The 27,257-nt window shown below is 41.5% G+C and overlaps 1 protein-coding gene across 2 annotated transcripts in view; it reads left to right on the top strand.

Annotated features, from left to right (window-relative positions):
• Window positions 1-27,257, top strand: part of bcam (basal cell adhesion molecule (Lutheran blood group)) — a 47,893-nt gene that overhangs the window by 6,156 nt on the left and 14,480 nt on the right. For both annotated transcript variants that reach the window (XM_031731544.2, XM_031731545.2), the window contains exons 2-3: window positions 25,434-25,558; window positions 25,745-25,952. In XM_031731544.2, coding sequence (XP_031587404.1) covers window positions 25,434-25,558; window positions 25,745-25,952 — 333 coding nt within the window. The remainder of the gene's footprint in view (window positions 1-25,433; window positions 25,559-25,744; window positions 25,953-27,257) is intronic.

The following is a 27,257-nucleotide window of genomic DNA, read 5'->3' as shown; positions in this document are numbered from 1 at the left end:
GTTGGCTGGCAGAAGGTCCTCAGGGAGCCCCGCAAGCTGTTGCTTTTCAGACATCAACAGTTGCCTCAGCAGCAGTTGTTGAATGCAACCCCTCCAAAAAAGCGCTGTCACCCCCCTTCCTTCACACACTAACACTTGGGGTCCATTACCACCTTGTGTCTTTCCATACCACTGGCTTTGTCTGGTATGGCGAAAGGAGAGCGTAAAATTGTAGAACTGGTGCTGTGAATGCACTTGTAACTACAGTTGCTTGGTCCGTGGTTCATTGTGTATTTATCGAACATTTTAATAAAGGCTACTGAAAAATGAGGGTGAATTTTTACGCACTTCATGTGCCTCTAAAGTATAGTTTTCTAAATGTGGACAGAGACCTGAATGGACCCCTCTCCCAGGAATTGTTTCGAGGGTGGGGCTGCACTATAGTGGAGCCTCAAGGGATTTTTACTTCTTTTATCTGTATCACATAATGATAAGAAGGAGATGAGGGTGACTTGAAGTTCACTAGGTAACCGAGTTTTTTCTATTTACTCAAACTTCTCCAGTGGTTTTCCCAAACCTCAATGAGTAATCTGTCTTTTAAGCCACATTTCATGCCCTATCTCCCTGTTCCATCTGTCAAAACATTCTTGTGCCCCTTGAGTTTAATCTAGTTAATGGTTAAACAGCAGTGGTTAACCTCTCCAGTATGATTGGTCACTGTTTGACAATGAGATCTTATTGCTTTAACTAGGCCGTGGGGACCTGGGAGACTGGAGTAGTGAACATTAATCCTTTGCAATGGGAAGGAAGAGGTAAAGCTGAATGCGGAGGAGGGGGAGGGGGCTTGTGGAGGCATCTGTGGGCTAGGCTCAGAGGCGGTGTTTGCGTTACACCTCCAGCAAACACCTTTGTGGGTGTTTGGTTCTTTGAATTGGATGTTTTCTATGACTTCATGCCTTTATGTGTGAGAGCATGTTACCTGAGAGCAAGCCCATAATATAGTCACTGAACAGCTCCAGTGTCAGTTTCAGAGGCTTTGAGTCAAAGAATTCACCTGAGGACATAGTTGGCCTTTGTTTTATGGAGGCTTTACTTTACCAGAGCCACACTGAAGCATCGACCATAACACTTAAGTTTTCTTTGCTCCTCTCTGCCTGTGTGAACTTGAGTTTGAAAGAGAAGAGTAGAGGAGTAACGTTTCCATGTCCTGACTGTTAATGTTCTCCGCAAGTCTTATCTTGTGGAAGTCGCTTTTCCTCTGTTGCATTTCTCTCTGGAATTTGGTTGTCAGTCTCTTTACTGCTCTCGACTTTAACTTCTCTACATCTCTCAAACTCATTTGTGTTTCTGATCCAGTAACCTCTTTTTTTTTGTAATTCCATCCATCATCTGTCTATCAACTCCATCAGGACCTAATACATGCATCCTTTATCCTCCTGAGTTGTCGAAACATCCCCACAGCTTGAGCAGAAGGAGCCAATAGAAGCAACATCTCTCAAATCCGTGGATTTTCGATGCAGCGAGGAAAAGGAGTCATTTTTTCTATAACTGACATTTCAGCTAATGACAATATTCAAGCCAGAAGGGGTTTGACTTGCTGAGCAGCAACTTTCTGATTTTGTAACAGTATTTGTAAAGTTGCATCAGTTTGGTGCAGCAGCAGAGAGGATTCATGCTGGTCTTTGTTGGCAGCGCCGAAACGGAACCGTGTGGGTTTGTTCCCCGGTTGACTCCATATTTCGGTAATACAAAAGGAGTCAACTTTCATGTTTTCATTTTTTATTTAGTCTAACAGAAAAATGTACAAATGTGTTCCTGGCCCATATGAATATTACATCCAAAATCAATAGAATTCAATTGGGTTATGACTCCATCGGCTAAATGACTCCCAATTGCATGTCTGTGAATTCTTCGGAACAACAATCATGATATGATGGATAGTTATTGTGGGTATAATGGCAGACTAACATAGTGCCTAATTGATTTAGTCTCTTGTTATTAAGGACTAAAGTAATTATAATCCTAGTAGTTTGCCGCAAAAGCATCTTGCATTCTGCCCCAGCAGGCATAGTGCAGCATTAAGACTACATTTACTTAACCATTATTCTTACTGAATTATTATCAAGCGGTTGGGAACTAAGCGTTCTATGCACTGATGCAGTAATTTGATGGAGCACTTGTGAATCATGAGACTGGGTATTCGGTCTTTGAGAGAGGCTGAGAGGTCTAGGATGGGAGTTTGGTGGACCTGCTTTGATCCCATTTCCCACTCACACCATCCTCGCTCACTCATACTCTTTGAGATTTGTCTCCGCGGAGAATGATGAAAGATATGCCAACTCTTCATGTTGATTAGCAGTCTAGGCGTGTGCATTGCTCTTTGTGTGTATGCGTGTGCCTGTCCATTGAAAGCTGTGTGTGAGGGTGGGATTGGTTAATGGCAGGGGCAGAGAGGACACATGTTCAATAATAAGGCCTGACAAAGAGGGACAGGCAGAGGGAGGGATAGAGGGAGGATGGGAGGATGATGGAGCATTCGGTATGTCAGTGCTTTTCATTTTCATCGCTCCCTTCTTCTTACAGCTAGAAATCAATATTATGATAACTAAACTATGCTCCCACATTGAACTATATCGCAATATGATCAATCACGTAACAAAAGCAGTCTGCATACACAGAGCTAAGCATATAATGACTTACTTTGCTTGAAATTATTGATTTAAACTAGGAGTGCAACTAAGAACTGATGCTGTAATCATTTAATTGCTATTTTAACTATAGCAATATTGAAGAAAGACAAAAAAAAGTTATCATTGCATCTCTAATTTGGACCTGTGCGTTAAATATGACATAATTTATCATCACTTGAATGATAATAATACTAATGAATACAAATGAAGCTGCATATCTCAGCTTTTTATGTCATCTCTCCTGCACCCTAGATTTGTAGACCTCTGTATGTGAACAAGTGCACTTAATAGTCTTTTTTTCCTACATTGTCCTGATTAGAGGTTATGTGACATAAGAGGTTTTTAGGCAGTAGTACTAGATAGTAGTAGAGTAATAGCAGAGACATAGAAACTATGAGGCAGGGTAAGATACAAGTGTATTCCACTCAACCATTCACACATGCTGTAGCTCTGGGACTCCTCAGAGCTTCACTGTTTTATGTATTTTACAAGGAGGACTCTCTGCACCTGAACAGTGCTACATTGTTAAGGCATTCCTGTAGGCTGTTGGAATGCAAGTATTAATACTGGGCAGATTACGCACATAGCAGAGAGAGAAAGAAAGATAGGGAGAGAGTCAAGGAAAGAAAGGAGTGAGAGGCATGTAGAAGAGAGGAGGTGCAGAGTAAAGGGAGCAGAGGAAGGCAGCAGGGTTGCCCAGTGAAGTATGGTACTTACTGAAGTATAGTTGTAACTATGTGGGAGTTCATGTCTAGAATGCAAACCACATTAACAGAACTAGTAGATGTGTGTACATGTCACAAAGGGGAGAGTTCGCGCTGGGTGTGGGGCCAGAAGTTGCTCTGTGTGTGGGCATCCATCACTTGAAGCAGCTAAAGCTGTTAGAAGCATGTGAACATTACTGCAACCCAACATAACTTAGAATCCAGACTTAACAGAAGTTATAAATAGATGTGTGTGTGTGTTCAATCCCATGTCAATAGCAGTACCAGCTTGTGATGGGACAGTGGTGAGTTTTCAGGCAAGCCCACACGAAAATGCAGAAAGGGTCCTCAACAGCTTGAACAATCCCACTTTTGCTTTTCTCTTTCATTTTCTTGCTTAACTTTTACTGGCTTTCCCCCCTTTGCTTCAACTTAAGTAAAAATTTTCTTTAATTCTTTTTTTTTTTAATCTCTTAAGGATGCTAGCATAACTTCTCTCTTTTTGCTCAGTGATAGTTTCTTATATTAGACTCTGTCTTTTTTTGATTTACAGCATATCATACGACGCTGCAATGGTTGTGGCTCCTAGTTTGCCAGCTGGTGGTATATGATCCAGCCTGTCAGAGAAAGAGCCTGTTCTCCTTGGCAAGGAAGTTAGCAGGTTAAAGCTAGCCAAAAATCTACCATCTATCACATACACCCTTTTCTGTAGCCCCTCACCCACATACAAACTCTCCACCTCGCCCCATCTGTTTGTGTTTGTGTGTATGTGTGCCTGTTTGGCACAGATAAAGGGGCAGTTGGTGTAACGGTTCACAAGAGCACCAAAGCCTGGCCCACTATCGGCATGACAGGGCAAAGATAGTTAAGGCTCAGGGTGCCGGAATAAGCAAAGCTAATGCTAACTCTCTGCTTATATACACTTAGAGGTGCTTCATGCTAGGAGCAGTTTGAGGAGATCCAGACCTTATGGTTATGATGCTAGCAGCCAAACAATGGCATGCTTGTCTTCCTGCTGCTATCCACCTGCTCTCTCTTCTCCTGCCTTGGTTATATCCAAGTATCAAAGCAGTACTGACTGTCCTTCACTGAATAATCCTCCCCTTCTACCCACTTCTTCCTGTTTTCCACTCTTTCTTGGCTTTCTCTCAATGCACAGTTAGCTAGTTTAGCAGGAAGGAGGAAACCGGCGGTGGGTACGGGTGAAGCAGAAAGAGCTGGACAGTCATAGACTTAAAATTTTAGTTGCACCAGCTGTATCTTACTCTCTCACATTATCTCTTTCTTAACCTCTCCTATTAGCCACCCAGGCCTTTTTGCCTGTTTCACCTTCATTCAGCTACTTTTATGTCCTCATATCTTTTCTTGCTACTGCTATCATCATTGCTACTCCTTCAAATTTGTTTTGCTCATTTGACTTTTTACACCACATCCCAGTGCCAGGGCCTTCTTCTGCTGTTTCTTTATTCATGTCTCCGTCTATTCCCACTCGACTATGCGGTCAGAGCCCCTGCAGTGGATTATCAGTCAGTTGACTCACAAAGGGCAGCCAAAGCCTCCAGTACAAACATGAGACAATATCCAAATGATTGGCTGCTTGGCTCTGGACCATGGAAACAAGCCGCCATATCAGGCTGAGCCAGGCTCGGTCCACAGGTCTGCCCATAGACCACATTATGCTGTAACACTGATACACTGTAGTGTTTTTGTTTGTTTGCTGCAACTGGCTTCTGGTGTAGCACAATCCAAAATGGAATAAATTATCAGATGAATATAGAAACTGTCATCGATTGCTTTTACATGCAGTTATAATGCGTATGACTGAGAGGTAGAGTTTACTATGCAGAATTCATGTAAAGTAATTACAGTAATGGCCAGAGAGGAGGAAAAGAGGAAGACAGAGAACACAGAAGAGATTTGTGGATGTAGTGAAGGAGGACCATTTCAAGTAGCTGTCCATTAATTTTCTGTTAATTGACTATTGGTTGCAGCTCTAATTTGTGTATATAAACTCTATTCTGTTCAGCTTCCATATGTTTCCTGGTATTTGTGAAATGTTAGGGGTGAAGCAACCAGTTGGTGTGATTCATGACAGGAAAGGGTGGTGAGCATCTGGGCGCTAGTATGCTGAATGTATACTCTGAGTATAAAACCTCTTTAATCTTAGGAACACACTGTCCCCAATCTTTCGAGCCATCTGCCTTCACTTGTGCATGGCTAAAACTTAAACTAAAGTGTTACCTCCATGTGTCTCCCTGCTACCTCTGCCTGTATCTCACAGCTCATTATTGAGACACATGGTTGGCCCCGCTTCCCTTCCAGCTGCATTTCTGCTTAGAGATGGATCGCTGAAGTCATGGAAAATTCTGGAGGTCTAATGACAGACAGCTTCCACGTCTCCTGTCCATCAACTTAGCTCACCTCTCTTTCACATTCCTTAGGTCACACCTGGTTAGTATTACTTGCTTCTTCAGGGATTTGACAGATATCCCCCTCCTTCCTCCTCATTCTACCCCTGCCATATACCTGTATGGACAAGCTTTTCCTTGCCAGTGAAAACCTCTCTCAAACACCCCATCATAAATGTCAAGATTTGCCCAAGAGCTCCCGACATAACTGCAGAATGTGTCTAATTCTAGGTTTTACAACGGCATGCAGTTCTGTTTTCTTTTGTGACACACAGACTCAAGATACATTCTTTCAGAAAACCCCCCAACGCTGTTAACTCAAAATATAATCATGAAAACAATTCTGAAAATGTAGATTGAATAGCTTACTCATGATCTTGAAAGCAGTTTTATCAGGAAAGTATGGATGATGTCAAGTGGAAATGTGGCAAGGCAGCGTCATCACCTTTGAGTTTGTTTTATTAAAATGAGTTCAGTTGCGTGATGTCTGCTTTCCCCTCTGCTCTCCACCCCCCCCATCCCCATTCCCGTAATGAAAGGAATAGCTAACAGCTATGGATATAGTCAGAAGGTCGCAGATGTCTGGTAATATTCAGGATGTATTTCATTTCACCCCCTTCTCTTAATTTTCACTTCAGTTTAGCAATGGCTGTTACATTGCGCTGATTTTCATTTCCCATATGTTGCTTTCAAAATTAGCAAAACATATAAAAGCACTTTTATCTTTTTCCATCTTGATCGTTGTCTCCAGTCCTTTACCCTTTGTTTGTCTCCCTTTTCTCTTCACATCTCCTTTTCTCCTCCTTGTTCTTTAACCATTCATCAATGTTATCTTCCTTCTTCTAGCATCACATGTGTTCATGTCACTACATCACCAGATTCTTAGAGGGGATGAATGGTGCCAGGGTTGTAGAGGTGTCGATAGTTGTTCTTCAACACCCTTGAAAACTTAAAGAAACCTCCTTCTCTTGGATGTACACAGCAATCCTTGCCTTACAAACATATGATGTTTTATTTCCTCCATTATGCTAAACAACCAGCAGCTAAGACGCCCACCCGGACCATCTGCTTCTGTAAAAAACCCCAAGCAAGCCTACTGGGTCAGAAAGCAGGATTTTTCTTTTTAGCTTTATATTTTAATTTACAGAGAATGTGTTTTCAAGGAAAACAACTATATTCAGGAATATATTTTTTGGTGTTGTTGAGGATTCTCAGACCAAAATTTAATCACTGAAACTTGTTCATTAATATGACTTTTCTCCACACTTTAATTAAAGAAGAGGAACAAATCACTCTCCACATAGTCAGCCTCTGTGGTATGCTGCAGCCATGATTAAAGTGATACAAGGACACCCTGACACACTCCTTTCATATCCTTCTTTTTTCCTTTGATCTTTGTATGCTGAAAATTAGCTTCACATCTCCAGGCCAGTCTGGTGTATGTTTACTTTAGTGTTTTTTTCCTTCCTGTCAGCGTCTGTCATCTCTGTAATCTCTTCATGAAATCACTTGAGTCATTCTAACTTCATAAATGTATTGTTTTTCTTGATATGGTATCTTGCATGAGAATGGAGACAAACGTGGGTGTCGCAAGAAGAGAAGGGGTGTTTGTTTGCATCTGATAACAAAATGGAAAGAAAGAATAATCGGTAACAATCATTTACTGTCACATGTTGTCACATGGCTGTCAGATGTTTGCGCGTCTTTATTTCCTGTGCTTTGTAACCCAAAGATACATGTTGTCTGTACTGCTACAAATTACAGAAAAGTAACAAATCCTGACATGATAAAAGCTAAAAATGATCAAAATGATCAAAAATCTAATGATTTATTTTTAATTATCTGAAAAAAAGTCAAAGTCACTTTAACATTAAATGAATCCCCTCCCCCCAGTTAGTTTCAACCTTTTAAAAATTAGCCTAATTTTAGATGATGACTCATGTGCTAATGTTGCCATTTTCTATCAAAAGAGAAAGCATACTAAAGACCACTATACTGATGAAATGTCTGTGGCAAACAAAGGCCTTGCATAATTGTACATTTATATGTATTGTGTATTCATGTTAGTGTGATTTTTTGTGTGTTTGCTGTGTTGTTGTGAGAAGAAGCACAATTCAAAGGGTCAGAGATCCATCTGGCGTGAAGATCTCATGGGAGGTCAAAAACATCACACGTCAGCATTTGACCTTGGATGTGTACACCATTAAAAGGAGAAAAAGGATTAATGGTATTTTTGTCCTGTGTTTTATTCTGCGAAAAGCTGGCCACAGGCACCGTGTTATCACAGAGAACTGCCATAGAATAGGTCCAATCTGTTTTTGTGTTGTCTGGGTTATATAAAAGGACTGCGAATGTTTCGTGGTTCAAAAGCATGGTAGGGGAGCAGAGTTTGGGTTAGACATTTTTCATTGACATTATTCCGTCTAACCTTCTCCCCTCTCAGCCTCTACTCGCTTCCCATTGACCAACCAACATTCATCTGTCGCATTCTCTTTCCATGACAACACCCCGCTGATTTGCTCTTTCTTTGACTGTGCTGACTCTTCCAGCAAACTCTAGAGCCCTCACCTGTACCTCCCCCTCCCCCTGTCCACACATTAGCCCCACAGTATCTTTGTTTTCCATCTCCTGGACCTGCAGGTCTGCGCACGTTGAGACACGTGTTGTTTTGTCTCTCTCAGGTTTCACACATTCCAGATATTATCTCCAGGCTCCAGTTAGCTTATCTAAGGAAAGGCGGTCAATCATTTGGCAGACAATGATAGATGGTGCCCTCTAAATCAGGCCTGATGCCTCCAGATGAAAGGCCTGCCGAAGGGGTGGCCTTGTCATGTTGGACAGTCGTCTAGTTATCATTTCAGATAACTTTGCTCTCCTGTTGTGTTTACTTTCCGATTTATCTCGCAGACTCACCAGAAAAGTGTCCCTGAGATCAGTTCAAATTAAAATGAATGATTATTATTTAAATCTTTGCTTCATTTGCCTAATTATTTCATCTGTTGTCTCCCATTTCTTTTCTAATCACATCATCATCCAAGCTATGAATAATAATTTAATGAAGCATTAATGAAAGTGAAAAATGTACGGGGTAGCAGATTGGAATTTTATGAGGACCGGAATAATGCACCTTCTGAAAGTCTCTGGTGAGCCTTGATGTGTAAATGAGTAAGACATCAGTGGTGCCTAAGTCAGAAAAATGTCCAATTTATGAGAAGTGGCTTCATAAAAAAATCAGAGCTTGAAATTGAAATTATTCATGGTTGACATTTCCTCGTGTTTCATTCTGCCATTTTAATTTTCAGGCTCTGCCGTTACAACCTTGGTTTTATCAGGTAACTGGCCGACAGTGTTCTCATTGTGTGTTTATTTCTGTCTCTGTGCGTGCCACCGTGTATATATCCACCTCTAATCCAGCCTTGGGCAGTTTCTGTCCCCTATAGGCTCAGTGTCAGCAGCTCGACTTTGATGTCAAGCCACAATTTATTCGTCTGTCTCTGTGGACTCCCCTGTTGTCCACATAATGTCAGGCAATCAATAATAACGTGACCTACCTATCTACTCTTGACTACCCACTGCTCAAGTTATTCACCCCACTGGCTGCACTGTTCCAATCTCTGACCTGCCCCTGCCCCTGAAGAAACCCTCGTATTCCCAATACTGCTTTTACCAATAATGCCTGTCTAGCTATGACAATAACCTATGTGTCTGTTACTGTGGTAACATACAGCCCTGTAAAGCAAAAGCGACCCCCTGCTTCTCTTGTTTAAAAAATAGTCTGTTCCTAATGAAAACAGATCAAGTCTGGAAGAGTAAGAATGGACACGGGGACGCATAAAGAAAGTGAAAAAAATCAAATGAAGAGATGAACAGCTGCTTGTTCATGAATATATTTGCTGAGCCCACCAAACTCCCACCCCCACCCACCCCAACTCGTTCTCCCTCTGTTGAACCCCCACTGTATTTCTGAAGAGCTAATAGAGAGTGGGAGAAGACAGGTGTGCCATTATAGTGCAGATTAGCAAAGAATGCTAGAAGGTTAAAACTGTCTGTCTAACTCAGATGTGTATTTGTGTGCGAGCTCATATTCCTGTGGAATTACATTAAAATCAGTGTGTGTGTGTGTAATACATGATCTGAATGCTTGTCATGATATGCGTGCCCTGTCCATATGCTAAATGATATTTGAAAAATGCTCACTGGGTGTGTAAATGTGTGTGCGTGCGTGTGCATACCACATCTTTCTTCCGTCTCCTTGCCCTACCCATGTATGGCTGAGTGCTAGAACCTCGCTATCTTCTAGTCTCCAGCTTATCTCCTTGCCTGTCTTGGAGTGTTGGTGCAGAAAATAGAAACTACTTAGTGGGAATTCATTCTTTTTCTTTCCTTTCCTTGTTTGAAATATGTCCTTCACATGCAGCAAAATACTGTGCAAGAAAAAAAAGTAATGCAGTGGGATGTGATTGGTGATGTGGAATGCTTTTAACTATCAGCAAGGCCTTTTTTCATTTTTATAATGAGTTATCTGCATGAGAAAACTGTTGGCACCAGTTTGACTCAGAATTCTATTTGGAAAAGCAGCCTGCATACGAATGAGTGTGCAGCTACTGTGTCTCCATCCATAAATATGTTGCAGTTAGCTATGTGTGCAGATTGCCGTGTATATTTTCTCCTACCACCTAACGTCTTACAGTGTGGTTGTTAGCGGGTTTTTCCAGTTCTCAGCCTCTCAGCCGGCCTAACACTAGCCAGTCAGTCAGCCATGTGGTCCCTCTCCACTCTAATTAAACTCACCGTGGTTCCAAAGACACAACCTCAATGCCAGACTTTGTGTCAGCTGCTGCCAAAACCCGTGCATGTACGGGTGTGTCAGAATGAGAAAAATGGAGAGGGAAGAGTGGTGTTATAAGCATATTTGCTTCTCTTTTTACTTAGTCAAGAGAAAGAATGTGCCAAGGCACAGGAGGACCAGTGGAAGAACAAATAGAAATGTGGGAGTAGAAACAAAGAAGGATCTACAGTAGACAGCACATTCAAATGATTGCCTTATGGAGGAAAAGAGGGAATTTAGTGGATTTTGAAATCAGGGAGAAGGAGGAGGAGGAAAATGACTGGGAATAGTAATTAACTCTGAATTATTCTATCTTTGAGGGATCAGGGGGATTAATCGAGGCTTTGGTTTGGATTCTGCACCTTTCCCTCTGTTGCACCATGGGAGTCTGGTTCCTGTATGCAAATGCGTGTTTGTGTGTGCACACATTTTCTGTGTGCATGCCCGCATGTGTCGTGGTGTAGTCCAGAAGGCTTCATGTGTCTGTGCCAGTGGGCTTGTGACCATATCTACCAGCCACCCAGCCAGCCAGTGCTGGTGTGTGTATTGATGTGTGACTTTGTACCCCACACTTACTGAAGTTCATCCAAGCATTATAAGTTAATCCGCCATAATAGGCAAAAAAACAGAAAGTGGGGGCCATGGTAGGTAGGGTTTAGGGATGGGGGTGGGTGTAGGGCATTAAAACATAGTGAATGTGTGTTTCTTTGTCTCTGTGTATGCATAACAGTCTGCTATGTGTGAGGTATGTCAGTCAGGAGAGGGCAGATTCAGGGCTAGACACACCGTTTTAAATCCCAGGTTTATGTGCTGTGGGGACAGCAAGTGTTGATAAGCCAGTCAGGAAAACAGCACGTCATTCAGATAAAATCATGACTTAGGCTGCCCTAAATCAGAGCTGTAAATCCCTCCAAACATGATAAGAAAATGTGTTTTTTTTCACAAGTGACTAATTGGTGTAGTATATAGAGGTGAGGAAGTTAGAGTCTAGTGGTTTCGCTGATATACTCTATGGAGGTCAGTAGTGGCAGTGAATTTTGCTGTTCTTAAGGAAAGAACAGAACATATAGTGTGCCGAGTCGAGAGTCATATATTCCGAGCACGAATTGAATGAGCTCACCTTTAGCCGAGACTCGCAGTACCTCTTAACCACGAGTGTTTTCACTGTCAACACTGTATTAGTCTGTTTGTCCAGACCATGAAGACCTAAGAAGAGGGAAGAGCTGGAGGGCAGGTGCAAGGGTAATTTTGTGATGGCTGAGGAGCTTTACCCAGCCTGTCTCAGAGCAGTGATCCATTCTCTGTATACCCTGTTTCTCACTATCTCTTGACCACTGCCTTTCTGCATTTCCTCATTTTCATTTTTTTTGTGGTTCTTCTAGAAATTAAGATTTCCAAGCTGTTATCGTGCACTTTAGTAAGCTTCCAGGGACACACACACATGCACAAAGAGGCATGTGCCTTTTCAAGCTTTCATTACCACACTTTTGTGCTCTTTTCTTTCACCTTCACCCTATCTGCCTGCCAGTTGGTTTAGCCATTCCTCTCTATCCCTCTATCTGCTCCTTACACGCAGACTTAACCAGCCTGCTGAGCACGATGGCCTGTTTTTAAAACACGGAGCAATGACTGGATAAGAAAACAGAAAAAGGATAAGGGACGCAGAGAAAGAAAAGAAAAGAGGAATGAATCGAGGCGTACTCCAGCGGCCTGTTATCTCATTACAGCGGTACCTTTCTTGTCATGCCCGACTGACTGACCCCCTAAGGAGGACTCTCACCCCCTTATAAGACCCTCTTTATTCAGCAAGCGCACTCGTATTTCAGCTTGGACACAAAGACGGGCGATTCTCTCTGGATTTTGAGCCGTCCACACCAGATTTGTGCATCCAAAGAACACATTCAAACGTACAACACAGGCACACAGAGCAGCCTTTTTAGTCTGCAGTTATGAAATCATGCTTGCAGATAATGAAAGCTAATAGAGAGAGTGGATATCCATTTGTTCCACCATTTTCTCCCTATTCCAGCCCTCTCGTCTGGTCCCATGTGGGTATTAGAAGAGGAATTCAAGAGGGAACTGCTGTCAGCTAAAGTAGTGGAAATGGTGTGCCTCTCTCTTGCTTTTCTATCTCTTCTGCCAAAATGAAGGCTCATTAGCAGTGAAGGGAGGGCTGTGTCTAAAATGAAATGGATATAGTGCTATTCAGCACTCCTACAGACAGAGAGAGCGAGATTGGGGAAGAAGACTGTGAAAGATGTGAAAGACTTAGACAGTTCTCCTAAAGTGGAGCAGAAAAGGTAAATGAACACCGCCTGAATTTAATCAGTAAAAGCAAATGTGGAAAAATCATGCTAAACAGGCTAACTGCAAGATGCCAGTTTTCTGTGAAAATGAAAACTCCTCTCTGGTGTTCTCTGTTCACCCATCCATCCATCATCCATCCATCCATCCTCTCCTGCTTATCCAATCCAGGGTCACAGGGGGGCTGGAGCATATCCCAGCTACCATAGGGTGTTAGCCAGACACTGGACAGGTCGCCAATCCAACACTGAGAGACAGACAACAATTCACAGAGAACTCACATTCACGCTTATGGGCAATTTAAAATTACTAATTAATCTAAGGGGTGCCCGGGGAGAACCCAAGCAAACACCTGGAGAACATGCAAACTCCTCCGTTCACACAAAAAACTGAAACGGAAAACCACGAGCAGAACTTCGTTATCCATTTTTTCAGTAAGCAAGTTGGACATTCAGTCTGACAGTTTAAGTCTATGATTTCAAAACCTCTGTTATCCACTGGTGAGGACATTTGGTGTTTAGGCAATTTCATTGTTCCCAACAACGTGTCTTTTCTTTCATGTGTGAAAAGAAGTGAAAGTGCTGTAACACATTCTTTGCAGCGTTAGCCTGTCTCGTATTGCGTTGCACGTATTGATCACTGGAGCCTCAATTGATGTTAAAATTTATTATCAGAGAGAAGTGTTGTCATCTTCACATTACTGCCAAAACAGCTTTCATTTTAGGAAAGCTCACAAAGAAGAGTGCTACGCGAGCTCTAGCGTCTTGCTGTTATTTACCCACCGTGTTATTTGTTGACTTCAGCTTGTGCAGTGTGTGCATAACCCATCCACCCAGGAGCAGAGCCTTTGTCAGGCCAACAAAACACCTGGGTACTACAATTCAGAAGGAAATGATAGGTGGAAAAAAAAAGGTGACGGAGGGAGGCAGTGTTTGTGGAAGTCAGTTGTTGAGATGTGAAGGGCAGGCAGGTGTGTTTTTGTGGGTCTGTTTCACTGTTTGTGAATGTTACAGTATGATACTGTAAATAGGCTACTGTAAATAGACCTTGAGACATTCGTCTCCGCGCTCAGAAGTAATTATATACACACGGGTTTTCAGGACAACCTGTTTTAGTCTTTACTCTGTGTGTGTGTGTGTGTGTGTGTGTGTGTGTGTGTTAATAGGGTCAACAAGAGAAAGACCCACAAAGAGACATGTTGGCTTTCACCTTTTCCTCACCTTACAGCTTATCTTGTTTCCCCTCTCGACCACAGGTTTCTGGTATCTTTTTTCCTTTTTTTTAAACCTTAGTCAAACTGTAAGCCATTGTATTTTCAAGGACCCACACATATATATAAACACTGTAATGGCAACGTTCAGGTGGGTTTTTTCTTACAGTAAATGGGCATAAGAGCCACTTTATGCAGAGTATTTATCTGCAGAGTATGTTAGGAAATGACTTGCAGAATGAATTGATTAAAGGATTGAGAGAGAGGGGAAACGGGAGAGACAGCAGAAGCAGCAGCACTTTGTCCTAACCCTTTTAGTGAGATTAACTGTAGTCTTAATGTCTCTCCCTTTATTTATACTGAGTCAGCCTCTCCGCCCTCCGTCTCTCCTCTGTCTCACAATGTGGCCTGAGTGCAAAAGGCAGAGGTGCCAGCAAGTTTTCATTTGGGAGAAATCTTTATCTGGAGTATGACATGTTGTGTGACATGAGTGTGTTGTTATTCCACTTTGTCTATCCTACATTTATACACAAGAAATGAAGAAACCAGGTTTAGAAGAAACATTTATTATTAGATATGCACTGGCGATATGGACAGAAAATGTGGGGAAAGAGGGATTCTACATGCTGTAAAAGCTTACCTGGCTGGGGGTCTCAGCTACTTTGGGTGGGTGGGTAGATAGGGGGTTGCACCTGCATGTGGTATGCAACCTAACCACTTATCCCCTTCAGGTTGGCCTAGAAAAGCATATTCAATATTTAAAGCTCTACCGTATAACTTAAAGTGCATTTCTTGGCTGCAGACAGAAGTCTCGATGTCTCTGTGTCACAATCGTTAACCTCAGCCATTGCTCCCCCTAGTGCCATTGCTATAGTTCATATGTAGGACGTAGCTTAACTTAACATAATCCAACCATTTTGGTTCTGCTAGCTCCAAACAGTGCGGATCCATGTGTGTTTTTTGGCTTTAATAAAAAAGGAAGGAGGGTGAATCCTGGGAAGAGTTTTCCTTTAACCTCTTTTATTTATTTTTTTCAATGGAATCTTATGTTAATTGTTGTTGTTCCCTATGAAGACTGAAAATGAAGTCCCCTTTAAGAACAAAATGAAGCCTCAGTTTTCCCTTAAAGCCTTGATTACCGAGGAAGCACTGTTCACGAATAAATTGTAAAATACATTTGCAAAATGCCGAATAATGCAGACCTGATAAACCATGAGTAGTTTTAAACAAAGCTTTATTCTAAGAGTATAGTATTAAACTCTAATTCTGCACACAATGTTGTGGCACTTCCTCTTTTATTGTGGCTTTTCTCTGAAATATGTAAATGTGTCACATTTAGATGTGAACTTATCATTTTAGACCACATTGCAACTCGTGGCCAGGTGGTTATATGTGATTGTACAAAAAAATATATAGTTGACCAGTCATAGTTTGTGCAAACAGTTATGTTTTTGCTCTGGATAAAGCTTTGCTCTCTGTTATGGAACTGAGGTAAAGCAGGCATTAGGCAATGAGATTTAATAAAAGATTCTAGTGGTTACATCAGAGGAAATGTGGGATGGAGCTTGACTCTTGCTAGGGACTAAAACTCAGGACACAGGATAAAATCAGCCTGCTGTGAGTCACCCACTTAAATCACTATAAGAGCCGTACATCACTCTGCTTTTGCTGAAATCTGTAAAAGCACATACACAAACAGAACATTTATAATACTCCAGCTTGCCCCTCATGATTGTCAGTCTCTTGTCATTCATCCATCATCTTTCCAGGGCTGCCCTGTCCTTTATGGGATTCTGTGAGCAATTTATAATCTTTACTGCCTCTCTCATCACTGAATGCACCTCATTAGGATAGCCTATTATGGACGCCAGCGACATTACTGACAACATATGCAAGCAGATTGCTTCTGCCAAACACTGCATATCATTTTGGCCCATTAAAGCAAGTCATTTACCTTAATAAATAGGTAGAGGCAGAGTGGAATTGGAAACACACAAGAGAGCTTCTCCTTCCCTCACTTGGTCTTTCTCCCTCTCCTGCACTTCATTTTTAACTCCTCATTTTTCTCCTGCGTCTCCTGCTTTCCCTCTTCCTCGAGACCCTCTAGCTTTCTCAACTTGTTTTCATTCAAACTTTGCACCACACTGCAGTCAAGCTCCTCTTCTCATTTTTTTTCTGCATATCTCACCATTCCTGCCTCCTCTCTCATCCTATTTATACATTTTATTTTTGCCACAGGCTGTGTTTCAAGAAAGGATAGGAATAGCGGGAAAGACTGGGAGACGTGTTTGGGGTGGGGGTAGTGGGTGGGGGACAGGGTATGTTAATTGGAACGCCTGAGGCAGGATGGATGGAAGAGGGAGAAGATGGAAAGGATGTCCAGATTCGGAGGCCCCTGAAACATTAAATATTAACACCTTTTCTCATCTTTGCCCTTTTAGTGACATCCACTGATTGGGTTCTCTCAGAGTCGATCGGGACACACATGCACACCCGCCCTCTCTTGCCTTACCCCTTTCACCAAATTGAGTTCCCACTGAAAATGAAAGGCAGCCAGGAGGAGACATACTGCTGTAATTGGCGACCCTCTCTGTTTTGTGCCCTTTGATTCAAAAAGTAATGAAATCTACTTGATATTTTTATCCAATCTTGCACGTATTGCTTTTTTTCCCCCAATATTAAACCCCTAATGCGAAATCTGTTAGGAGCAAGACACTGGCCATTGTTGTGCTAACTCACTGTTAATGGAGTCAGATATAATGGTACAAGATTGTGTCAGCTAAAAGACATTAGCCTTATAAAAGAATTAGTCTGTATGAGAGATGAGTTCAGTTTTACCCAGCTAACTCTAATGGGGAAGGACACTCAGAGAATCCTTTGGTTTATCAGTGAGGTGATATATCAAACCTACTTTTGCAGAAGCCCTTACACAGCACTTAAACTCACAAGACTCATGTATAATAGCTCTATTTATAATTTCTTTGTAAGATTTACTGGCTTTGTTCTAATTTTTTTCTTATATTTTTTTACAATTGCCTCTGCAGAAAGAGGCGTAGGACTGCAGTGTCAGCTCGGCATATTCATATTCTGCTCATGCCCTGTCTTTTGTAATTTTTGTATATATATATATATAACATGGCTTGTACCGTCTATCCTCGTCCTGATTTTCTCCTTCTGACTCACAGGCTCATGTCGAAGAGGACAAACACACCAGCTCACACACATACAAGCATACTGTTATTGACCACATAGCTCCAAACTCCTGTGTTTGAAAGGGGCTGACTTCTCACCCCGTTGCCGGAGCAGCAAGACTGACAAAGGGGAATCTCCCAGCGCACAAAAGAGAGAGTGAGGGGCCGACCTTGTAGCCCTCTTCACACTGTTTGTATTGAACCCCTAAACTGCCGCAAGATGACACGACGCACACACTAGTAAAGCTTTGATTTATCTGTCGTAACTGCACCCACTGTGATGCTACCTTTTTGCCCTCCACTCCAACGCTCTCCTACACACAGGCAGCTTGGAATGTAGAGTAATCAGACTTTGTGATGACTGGACTCTGCATGTTACAGCACTAAGTTGGATGCACCCATGATGCAAACAAGGCTAACTGCTATAAGCCTTGTATTTGGCTCAGCTGCATTACGTCAACATCAAGTCCCCGGGAAGATCAGACCTAAACTAATTTCCATGTTCCCTCCTTACTCTGTCCTCTGTCTCCCTGACTCATTTCAAATGAAGCTCGACCTCTGAATCCACATCAAGTGAAACGTGTTTTAAGTGCTAATCACTTCAGCATCATTGAGAGCATGCCTTGGACTTCAGACGCCAAAGATAAAACAGATTTTAAGCAAGAAGGCTGATGCTGCAGCCCAAGAGAGGAAACAAATTAAGCTAATGCAAGAAAAAAGTTAATAACAGGTCACAGACTTCTTATTTGACATCTAAACTCTGTCTTCCCTTTACAGGCTCTCCTTTGCCTCCCCTCTCATAAAAAAGTTGTAGCAACCTGAATGTGTGTGTGTGTGTGTGTGTGTGTGTGTGTGTGGGGGGTGTTGTGTTTTGCTGCAGGGTCCCAGGTGTGAATTGTACTTCTTCTTAGGTGGTACATCAGTACAAGCCCAGACAGGAAGACAGCAAGGCATCTTCTTATCCCGCATGTCCGGATGTTAATATGCGCCATCTGAATATCCTGGATCCATCTATCTTCCTTTTAATCAAGACCCACTTGAAAACCCCGTACAGATACAACAATCCATAAAAAACACGAGCACCCAGATGCACCAAGCAATGAAATATGAGCACTAAACATATTATTGTGTTTGACACCAATTAGATCAGATATCATCTTCGAGGTACAATAGACCTCTGCTATCGACCCAGAGTTATGACTGTAGAGGCTTTAAACTGGGGTATGAACGGTGAGATGAGATTTAGAAGACTGAAGCTAAATCTCTGGTTGCTGTAATTGGTACTTTGGAGTGCTGCTGTCTGTGTAACATTGGCTTAAAACAATCCTCAAAGAAGAGTTTTTTTGCCTGGGAATTCTTGTGAAGTTCATTACAGTCAATCCCTGGCTTTTTGTGTTTTCTTTCTTTCTTTTTTCGTTTTTTATTAGGAGCTGTTAAACGCTCCAAGAATTTCTATCAATTCTTTGGTGCATATTCACTAACAGACCATCTATTTTAATTTCGAAGCACAGTTACAAATTGCAGTTGCAAATTAATCAGGCATAAAGGAATTTGTTTAGAACATCAAGTTCTTCTGGGACTCTCATGAATCTTCTGTTAAGACACTTGAAATGCTTTCATTCCCACTTGGGGAAACTTCTTTCTCGTGGTATGTATCAACACAGTGGCAAACACAAGTAGCACAAAAAGAGCTACTTGCTCTGCATGTACTGCAAAATATCTGTGTTAGTACATCAGAGTATGAGATGTTTTACCAAACTGATTTACATATATTGTGGTGAGAGCAGGGAAAATAACAAGACATGTTTACTTTTTATCGTTATAGGATGTAAAGCACTTGGAGAGAAAAAACCCCCACCAGCAACATTTATGGCCATATCGCTCATATAATAACTGTCCTTTGACCCCAGTATTGACTCTGACTTCACATTTTTTCTTCACTCTATTGTATTCATTCTTTTCTTCTCCCTCATTAATAAAGTAAACCACAGTGGGAATCTAATTGCCATCAGATTCATATCTGAAAGTCTTTCTCAAAGGTCAACACTTAACAGGAATCCCACATACATTGCAGCACTCAGTTACATCTAGTATAAATACACTTATTAGTAGCAGTTACCAAGGAGACAGACTGAGAGTCTGTGCTGTGTTTCTGTCTGTTTGACAAAAATGAGTTTCTATTTTTCATCACCTTGGTTGCTAAAAGTTTTACTTCCACAAGTCTTGGGTTGCTTTTTTCTTTTCTTTTTTTGATTGTCAGACTTCCCCTTTCTCTCCCTGCCATGTGGGTTGAAACCTCACTGCGTTTTTTGTCACTCCTCTTCCCTGCCCTCTCTATGGGGCATTTACGGTTGGTGTGTGGGACGTCTGTGTGGGATGTGTGTCTGCTGTGTGTGTTTTGCAGCAGCTGCCATTCCCGTGCTGCACCTGTTCTTCTCTCATCAGTCAGGCGTTGACGACTCCAGGCCATACAAGGACCCGCCCTGACTGTGGCAGCGTGACCCAGCCAGACCCCTAACAGACACACGCACTCCAACACTTACCATACGCATATATATTGTGTACCCATGTCACCATAAATTTAAACTCTTTGTATTCACTTTAGCTCTTGTATAGCTGGCCCTCATGGGTAAATTTCTGACATGAATTGAATTCGTCCGCCAAAATGAAACTCACCGAACAAAGTGAATTTCCAGAGCTGGGCCGACTGTTCCGTCGTAGCAGATGAATGTGAGAAGTGAGCGAACATGAAGGGCCCTGTAAACACACAATTTGAGTACGATCCAGTCTGCAACATTAACAGCCAATATCAGTATCACTGAGCTGATGGAACCCTGCCATGACCCGCTGCCACACACTCTGGCCTGCGAGCTGCTCACACAGTATTTCTGGTGATAGTGTCCATTTCTACTATGTGTTGGCAGCAATTTTTTTTACCTCTTTTAATACAATTATTTTCCGTCATGTATACAAAGAAGTGCAGTCTTAAGTTGTATTTTTTTGCTTTCATTCCTTATTTCGCTTTGTGATAGAAAATGAGACTCTTGACTGAAGGTTCGGTTGAACATTAATAGTCTCTAAACACACAAAGACCCAACAACACAAGCCACTGTGTAGCCTACAGCTTAGCTAATGAAAAATGCATGTCTCCTTGGTAGCTACAGTACTGTACATTCCATGTACATGAATATAAACAAGAAGAGAATCAGCTGCAGTTTGTCCAAAAAATAGAAGAAAAGCGTAAAGAGATGGAGAAATATTGCTTTCTATTGTAAAAGCAGTGGAAAGTGAAGAATTATGGATGTGGTGTTTTTTTAGTAACCTTGTGCTGTAGGTGACTCTGTTCTTATGACAGTGATGGCAGTGTCTCCTGCTGCATGCTGTTTGCTTTGCCAACAGTCAAACAGACTAATCCTGTTAGAGGCCAAGGATGTTTTGGACCACACACATTTTCACAAACACACACACACACACACCTTTTTTTGCCCTGTTCCAACTTTATACTTGATTCCTGATGATCTTCCTGCACACTTTATCATAGTGTTGGCACCAGAGTTAATGTCTCTGACACATGTTAACTGAAATATAATACTGGCATCATCCATCAGTCCTTACCCAAGTAGGAAGGTAGGCAAGCAAGTGCTATCAGTAACAGCAGGGGTATAGTGTCATCAAATAGTAAGGCTAGTTAGTAAATTTGGTGATTTCCATGGAGATTAGGCTAGTTTTGAGCATATACTGTCTCTTCTTCCACTTTCTTTTTCTCCACTCTCCCTTTCTTCTCCTGTCGTTATTTTCTTTCTTCTATTCTTTTTGCTATCATGCACAGAAAAGACACATAGGCAAGATTGTGCATTGGGTATTAAAGAATGCTCTTTGAGAATGAGGGATAAGAAGAGGAGAGTCGAAGAGAGAAAGAGGCTGCTGGTTTGATGTCCAGAATGCGGCAGTAGGTGAAGCAAAAACAACAGAGAAAAAGAGGACAGGAGAAAGAGGATCCAGCTGGTTCTTTTCATAATGAGGGGCACCCGCTTGTGTGTGTGTGTGTGTTTTTGTGTGTGTGCCAGTGTGTTTATTAACAAGAGTATAGGCAAGAAGTAGGCAGAAAACAAGTTGAAGAAAAGGGCAAAGCGAGGCAGACAGAGCGTATAAAAGATGGTTTCACATTAACTTTTCAGTAGATGTGGGACTCTCTGGATATGCTGCACTCCGCCATGATGATTTGACTGCAGACTTGAATCTTTTTTTTTTCTACACACAATGTGCTTAACTGTAGCTTTTGGGGCGGTTCAGTTGCTCATACATATCACATGCATTATAGATATACTGTAAGAGTAACTGTGTGTGTGTGTGCATGTGAGAGTGTGTGTACAGGTCACAGTCTGACCGTCTTGTTCCCATCTGTCTTTCTATCCGGTCATGCACCCCATCGCACACCACCTCACACACGCACTTTCCTTCTCTTTGGCTAAATCCGATTATCTAGCCCGCATCAGTTAACGAGACCCCCATGCAGCTAGTACTCCCTCAGACAGCCCCCACCGCTCTCTTTCTCTCTCTCACACTCGCTCACACATGACAGCCAACTGCCTGTGCTTCTAAATACACAAACACTCTTGCGCACGCACAGATGCCGCTCTAGGCTCAGATTGGACAGAGGACTCTCTAATTATGCTTTAATTGCCTGTCTCTGTCTGTCCAGCTGCCTCATGTGTAAAACACAGAGCAGGAGACCTCCCTCTGGACTCAAACATACTGTGAATGACACCAAAGGATGCATTTGAAAGAGAGCATGACTGAGAGTAAAGTGACAAATAGTTGGAGGCAAAGAAAGAGGTTGGCATAGGGAGAGGGGCAGGGTACAGATGAGCTCTTTTAAGCTATAATATTCCTTTTTCTCTTCCAATAGTGCTGACTGGATTTTTTTGTTCTGGGCTTTATGCTAACGCTTTTACACAGGCTGTTTTGACAGATAGTAGCTGACTATTATAGTCGCATAAAATAAACAAACAGGGCTTTTAACAGTTCTGGAAGTAAGACTTCAGTAGTGGTTATTTCATTGTGCCTAGCATATTTATGATAGTGGTATAAAATTGTCCACAGTAATGCTACAATCACATTAAGGAAAACAGCAGTTTGAGACCATGACACAACCAAAATTATTGAAACTGTGGGCAATAAACTTGCAGTTTTTCTGCCTTTAAAATGGTTACATTAGAGACTGGGACTAAGTCTATAACTGCTAAGATGACAGTTAGTTGTCAGTATAACCAGAATACAACCAAATGGCAAACAGTTGAGTCTCTTGTTGTGAGAAGGCACGTCACACATGAGTTGTGCTTGCTGACACAAAGTGACTCAGCTTGTTTGCAGAGTGTTGGCAAGTCCGCATTTATAAATTAGATGGCAGTTACTTGCAGTTAGTCAGTCCAAGCTGGACAACACAGAGAGGCTGGCTTTACACCAGGTCACACCAGATCACAGTTTCCTTATTAATTAAACATTCCACATTATTCCATATCCCACATTATTGTGGGGATACTGGAGTCTGCACCAGAGTGGTGGCTAGGCCAATGAGCATTACCATCCTTTGAGCCATGAGACTAACGTGGATATTAGCCAGCCAAATCGTCCAACCAGCTAAAGACCTGGGCTCTCTGTGGATCTGCCAGAAAGTCACTTGATTTAATGTGGTGTGTTTGAGTGTGTGTTTTTCCCATGCGCCACTCGACGGGACTCTTAAATCCTGAGTGCTGTCTGAAAGTGCTGCACTTCATTTACTCACGCATTTTTGTACATTTGCTAGTCTGTCTCGCTGTTTGTGTTGGTGCAGAAACAGTGGATTTCTCTGGGCCACATCCCTCTTACAAGCTCAGAACATGAGACTTGATTTGTAAAACTAATGTTGGTTCATTTGAGAGCTGCTGAGTTGACCAACCAAAATATTTAGTGAGAGAGAGGGATGCTGTATGGGACTGCAGAGGAAAAAAAGGATAAATATACATGTAAGCAAGGATGGGGATAAAAATGGATCTAAGGCAAGTGAAAGAGGAAATGAAGAGGAACTGAGTCATCAAAATGTCAGCACTTAACTGACCTTTGACCCATGTGGTGAATCACGGTATTTGACCCCAGTGGAATGTGTCCCACTAACACACATGCAAAACAAAGAGCAAACACTCTGTGTCTGAGTACTTACTCCACTTTCTTTATCTATATGCACTCTCCGTCTTTCCTTGCATCCTTTCCCCTCTCTCCTCACAGTAGACTCCTTACTAGGTGACCATCGCTCAGCTGCTCTCATCTCTCTTCAGACGTTTTGAGCAAACACTCTTTCATCTTCTCCATCTGCATTACTCCATGCTGTTATTAAAACTAGGCTGTCAAACAGCTCTGATCCCCCAGCAGTCCATACTCTGCACTCTTGGTGCTTTCTCACAACAAATGAATTATTCAGCTGTAGATTTTTTGGTCCAGAAATGGATGCAATAATTAATTTATGATATCATAAAAAATATTGGGGTAGGTTGTTCATTAGCCATATGCATTCCTCCAATTTTAATATTAATTTGACTCTAGATCTGTAGCATTAGTACTGTGAGGAAAGAAAATGGGAATGTTTCTTAGGAAGTGTAGCTAAACGGATAAACTCTAGACATTTAGAGTTTTGGAATGTCATCCGTATAACTATTCTTGGCAAAATATTTTTTATATGATATGAATCATCAAGTGTTACCCAAGTGACATTGTCATTTGTTTCAATGCATTAAAGCTTCACAATCACAGCAGTCTGCTGGCATGTGTATGACGACCGCTATATGATTTATAATAAAGTATTTGCTGCACTGACTTCATTAGCAGAAATTGAGCTCCTTTCCTTTCCTTTCCTTTCCTTTCCTTTCCTTTCCTTTCCTTTCCTTTCCTTTCCTTTCCTTTCCTTTCCTATCCTTTCCTTTCCTTTCCTTTCCCTTTCTTTCCTTTCCTTTCCTTTCCTTTCCTTTCCAGCTCTCCATTAATATCCGTGCTTTTTTCTAGCCTCTCCTCTGAGGAATGTGTTCTAGTTGTCACATTGTTTGTCCATAGCTGGATGTGCAGAGAGTTTAAAGAGCTGTACTATTCCTTATCCCCACAGGAACCAGTCAGGGTCCTTCTGTTCCCAGCTGCATATTCTCGCATAAAAATCTGGGACACTGTGTGTATCCTAATGTCTCTACTGAATGTAGAACACTGACAGTGCCAGTCACGAGGGATTTATAGCTTCCCCCTTGGTCCCTTAACAGCTTTCACTCCTGCTGATACACCTATATGGGAGGACTGATACTTGTAGCTTTCGAGTCTTGCATTTAGCAGCTACTGTAGTCCGGATTTAATGATGTTGAGATATAAACCTAAAGCTTGTCTCTTACACATTGGAAGTGGTTAAGAGATATCAGATAAATACTTCTTTTAATGTCAGTTTTACATAGAGAATACACTTAAGATAAGAATATTTTGCTGTAGCAGATTGTGTAATTCTTGGTGTCAGTTGTCATCTCTGAAGGGATTCAACTATGTGTAACTCTTTATAATATTGTCTGCAGAGGGGGATCAACGCATGATTGAATTGTGCATGTCTACATTATTTGTTTCCACTATACAAGCATGTGGTAGTCATAGACTACAGCTTCTTGTTGCTGATGTTTATGTGAGTGCTGATGAGTGCACTAGTGCTGTGTCCCTCATGGACATTACACGTCTGAGCCTGTTTCTTGTAACACAGAATTTGAACAATCAGAAGCCCTGAGGGTTTTAAACAAACACAGAAGCCTTCAATCTAATAACATATAGTGGTTTTGTAGTTGCCTATCTTTGAGATGACTGCTGTGCAGTACTGTAGCAGTCCAAGGGATAAAGAATTACTGTAACTGATATGTATTTGAGGATTACCAGACCTGACCAAGAGGGCAGCAGAAATTACAAGAAATATTTATATGCAAAAAAACTATTTTTTTTCAATCATACAACAATATTATTGCCGTAATATCACATTGTGTCCTTCCATATTTTCTGTAAAATTCTACTACATGTTGCATTTTGCAGTGATTCTTGTTCTTTTTTCTTTTTTGTGTGTTCTTTTCAGTCGTAAGCAGTGGAAACGTGAATGTGGTTGTGAAACCTAAAGTGGAGGTGTTAAAGGGAAAGCCTGCCACACTGCCCTGCACAGTCACCCCATTAACAACTGGCACAGTTGTTGAATGGTACATTGTAAGTAATTTCTAGATATACATTTTCTTCCACAGTTTAACATCTCTAAATAGCAAAAACAAAACAAAAAGAAAAAAAAGTGACGTTAGAGCTATTTTGCACCCAACGTTTAAATGTAAAAATACAATTTTCTTGTTGTTTCGTCTGACTTCTATCTTATGTTCTTCCTTTTAACCATCCATTTAGGACTTGGGAACTAGAACACGTATAGCTTTCCGCCGGGGTACGGAGAAATTAGTTGACGCTGGCACCCCTCTGTCAGATCGGATCGATATTGGAGAAGACTTCACTTTGACCATTTCCTCTGTTAAACCCTCTGATGAGCTAAACTTCACCTGTCAAGTCAGTGACCCTGCTGGGTCTCCAGATGGTACCACTTCTCTGAAGGTCTTTTGTAAGTTTGCCAGTGCCCTTTAGCCTTTTATTTGACCTCAAGGTTACTCCCCGAAGTTAAGTTTTCAATTACTTGTTGATTTGTTACTGTCATTGCCACTAATGTTTATGACTTTAATATATGAGATCTGCATTAATGCATACTTTGATTACGAGATAGCTTAATTGTATCTTATGCATTTTGCTGATTTGAATTTGTAAATATTTACATTACACCCATGCTATATATCTTTAGAAAAGTTTTATCATGTAGTATAATTTACCAAAACTGTCCTTGAAGAATATCTTATTTTTTTCACTGCATGTAGTTCTTTGAAGCTTTCTCCAATACTTCAGATTGCCATTTCCTTTTGATAAGATCTCCAGAGTTCAATTAACCACAACCTAATCACTCTTGACACTACTGATGAATAGTTCAATCACACGTGTCATTTCTAATATATCTCTCCTTTTTAAGAGTCCAGATTTATCACTAACATGCCACCAGCTAATCATGGTGCAGACTACTCTGTCTTTGCCCCTCCAAAGCACCAAAATGAGTAGGATTCACTGGTAAAAAAAAAAGGGAGGATATGCATCGTAAGAGTGACAGAATAGTCCTTTGTTTAGTGATCTGTCCGCTTGAAGCTTTCAGGTTATCCATTAACATTTATGCATTCAGAGGCACCAAAGTTAAAAACAATCTCATAAAATAAGCTATTAATTGTGAGAACACCCGTGTTCAACAATACCTCAATAGAGTGATATTTGACAAAGGCCTTTGAGGTGTATTTAAGGCCCACAGTACTAAGAAAACAGGCTGTCTCACAGAATAGCAATTATTCTTTGTTCCCATTTGACCATTTGACTCATTGGGGTTGAGTTATAGTGTGGCTGCCACGGCTTAACTTAATGGGACTGAGTTATGAGGTCTCCAGTGGGTTAAGCTGCAATAGCCTGGGTTCTTTCTCTCAGGAAACTTACAAGCTAAACGTTTTTTATTGGCAGAGACGCTCCCACACAATGAATCAAGTCATCAATGTGGTTCTAAATTATTTTCCGCGCATCTGGCATATGGGAATGACCAGAGTTTAAAAATACTGAGTAATGACTAAGACACAGAAAGAAATCTGCTGTTTATTAATATAAGTGGATAACAGTTGTAAGCAATGATAAGCCGACCTTGACTTAAGTGAATTCTCACACCTGTGGTTGCGTGTGTGCACCAGTGTGTGTCAAACATCAACATTTGGTTGATGTTTGGTTGATGTTTGAAGTCATCAGCAGCAACAAACTGCCTAATTTGTAGTGTGAATGTACTAAAACA

Source organism: Oreochromis aureus, linkage group 11 (assembly GCF_013358895.1).
Source record: "Oreochromis aureus strain Israel breed Guangdong linkage group 11, ZZ_aureus, whole genome shotgun sequence".
In the NCBI taxonomy this organism is placed as follows: domain Eukaryota; kingdom Metazoa; phylum Chordata; class Actinopteri; order Cichliformes; family Cichlidae; genus Oreochromis; species Oreochromis aureus.
Note: the sequence above shows the minus strand (reverse complement) of the source record. Positions and strands in the feature narration are given on the sequence as shown.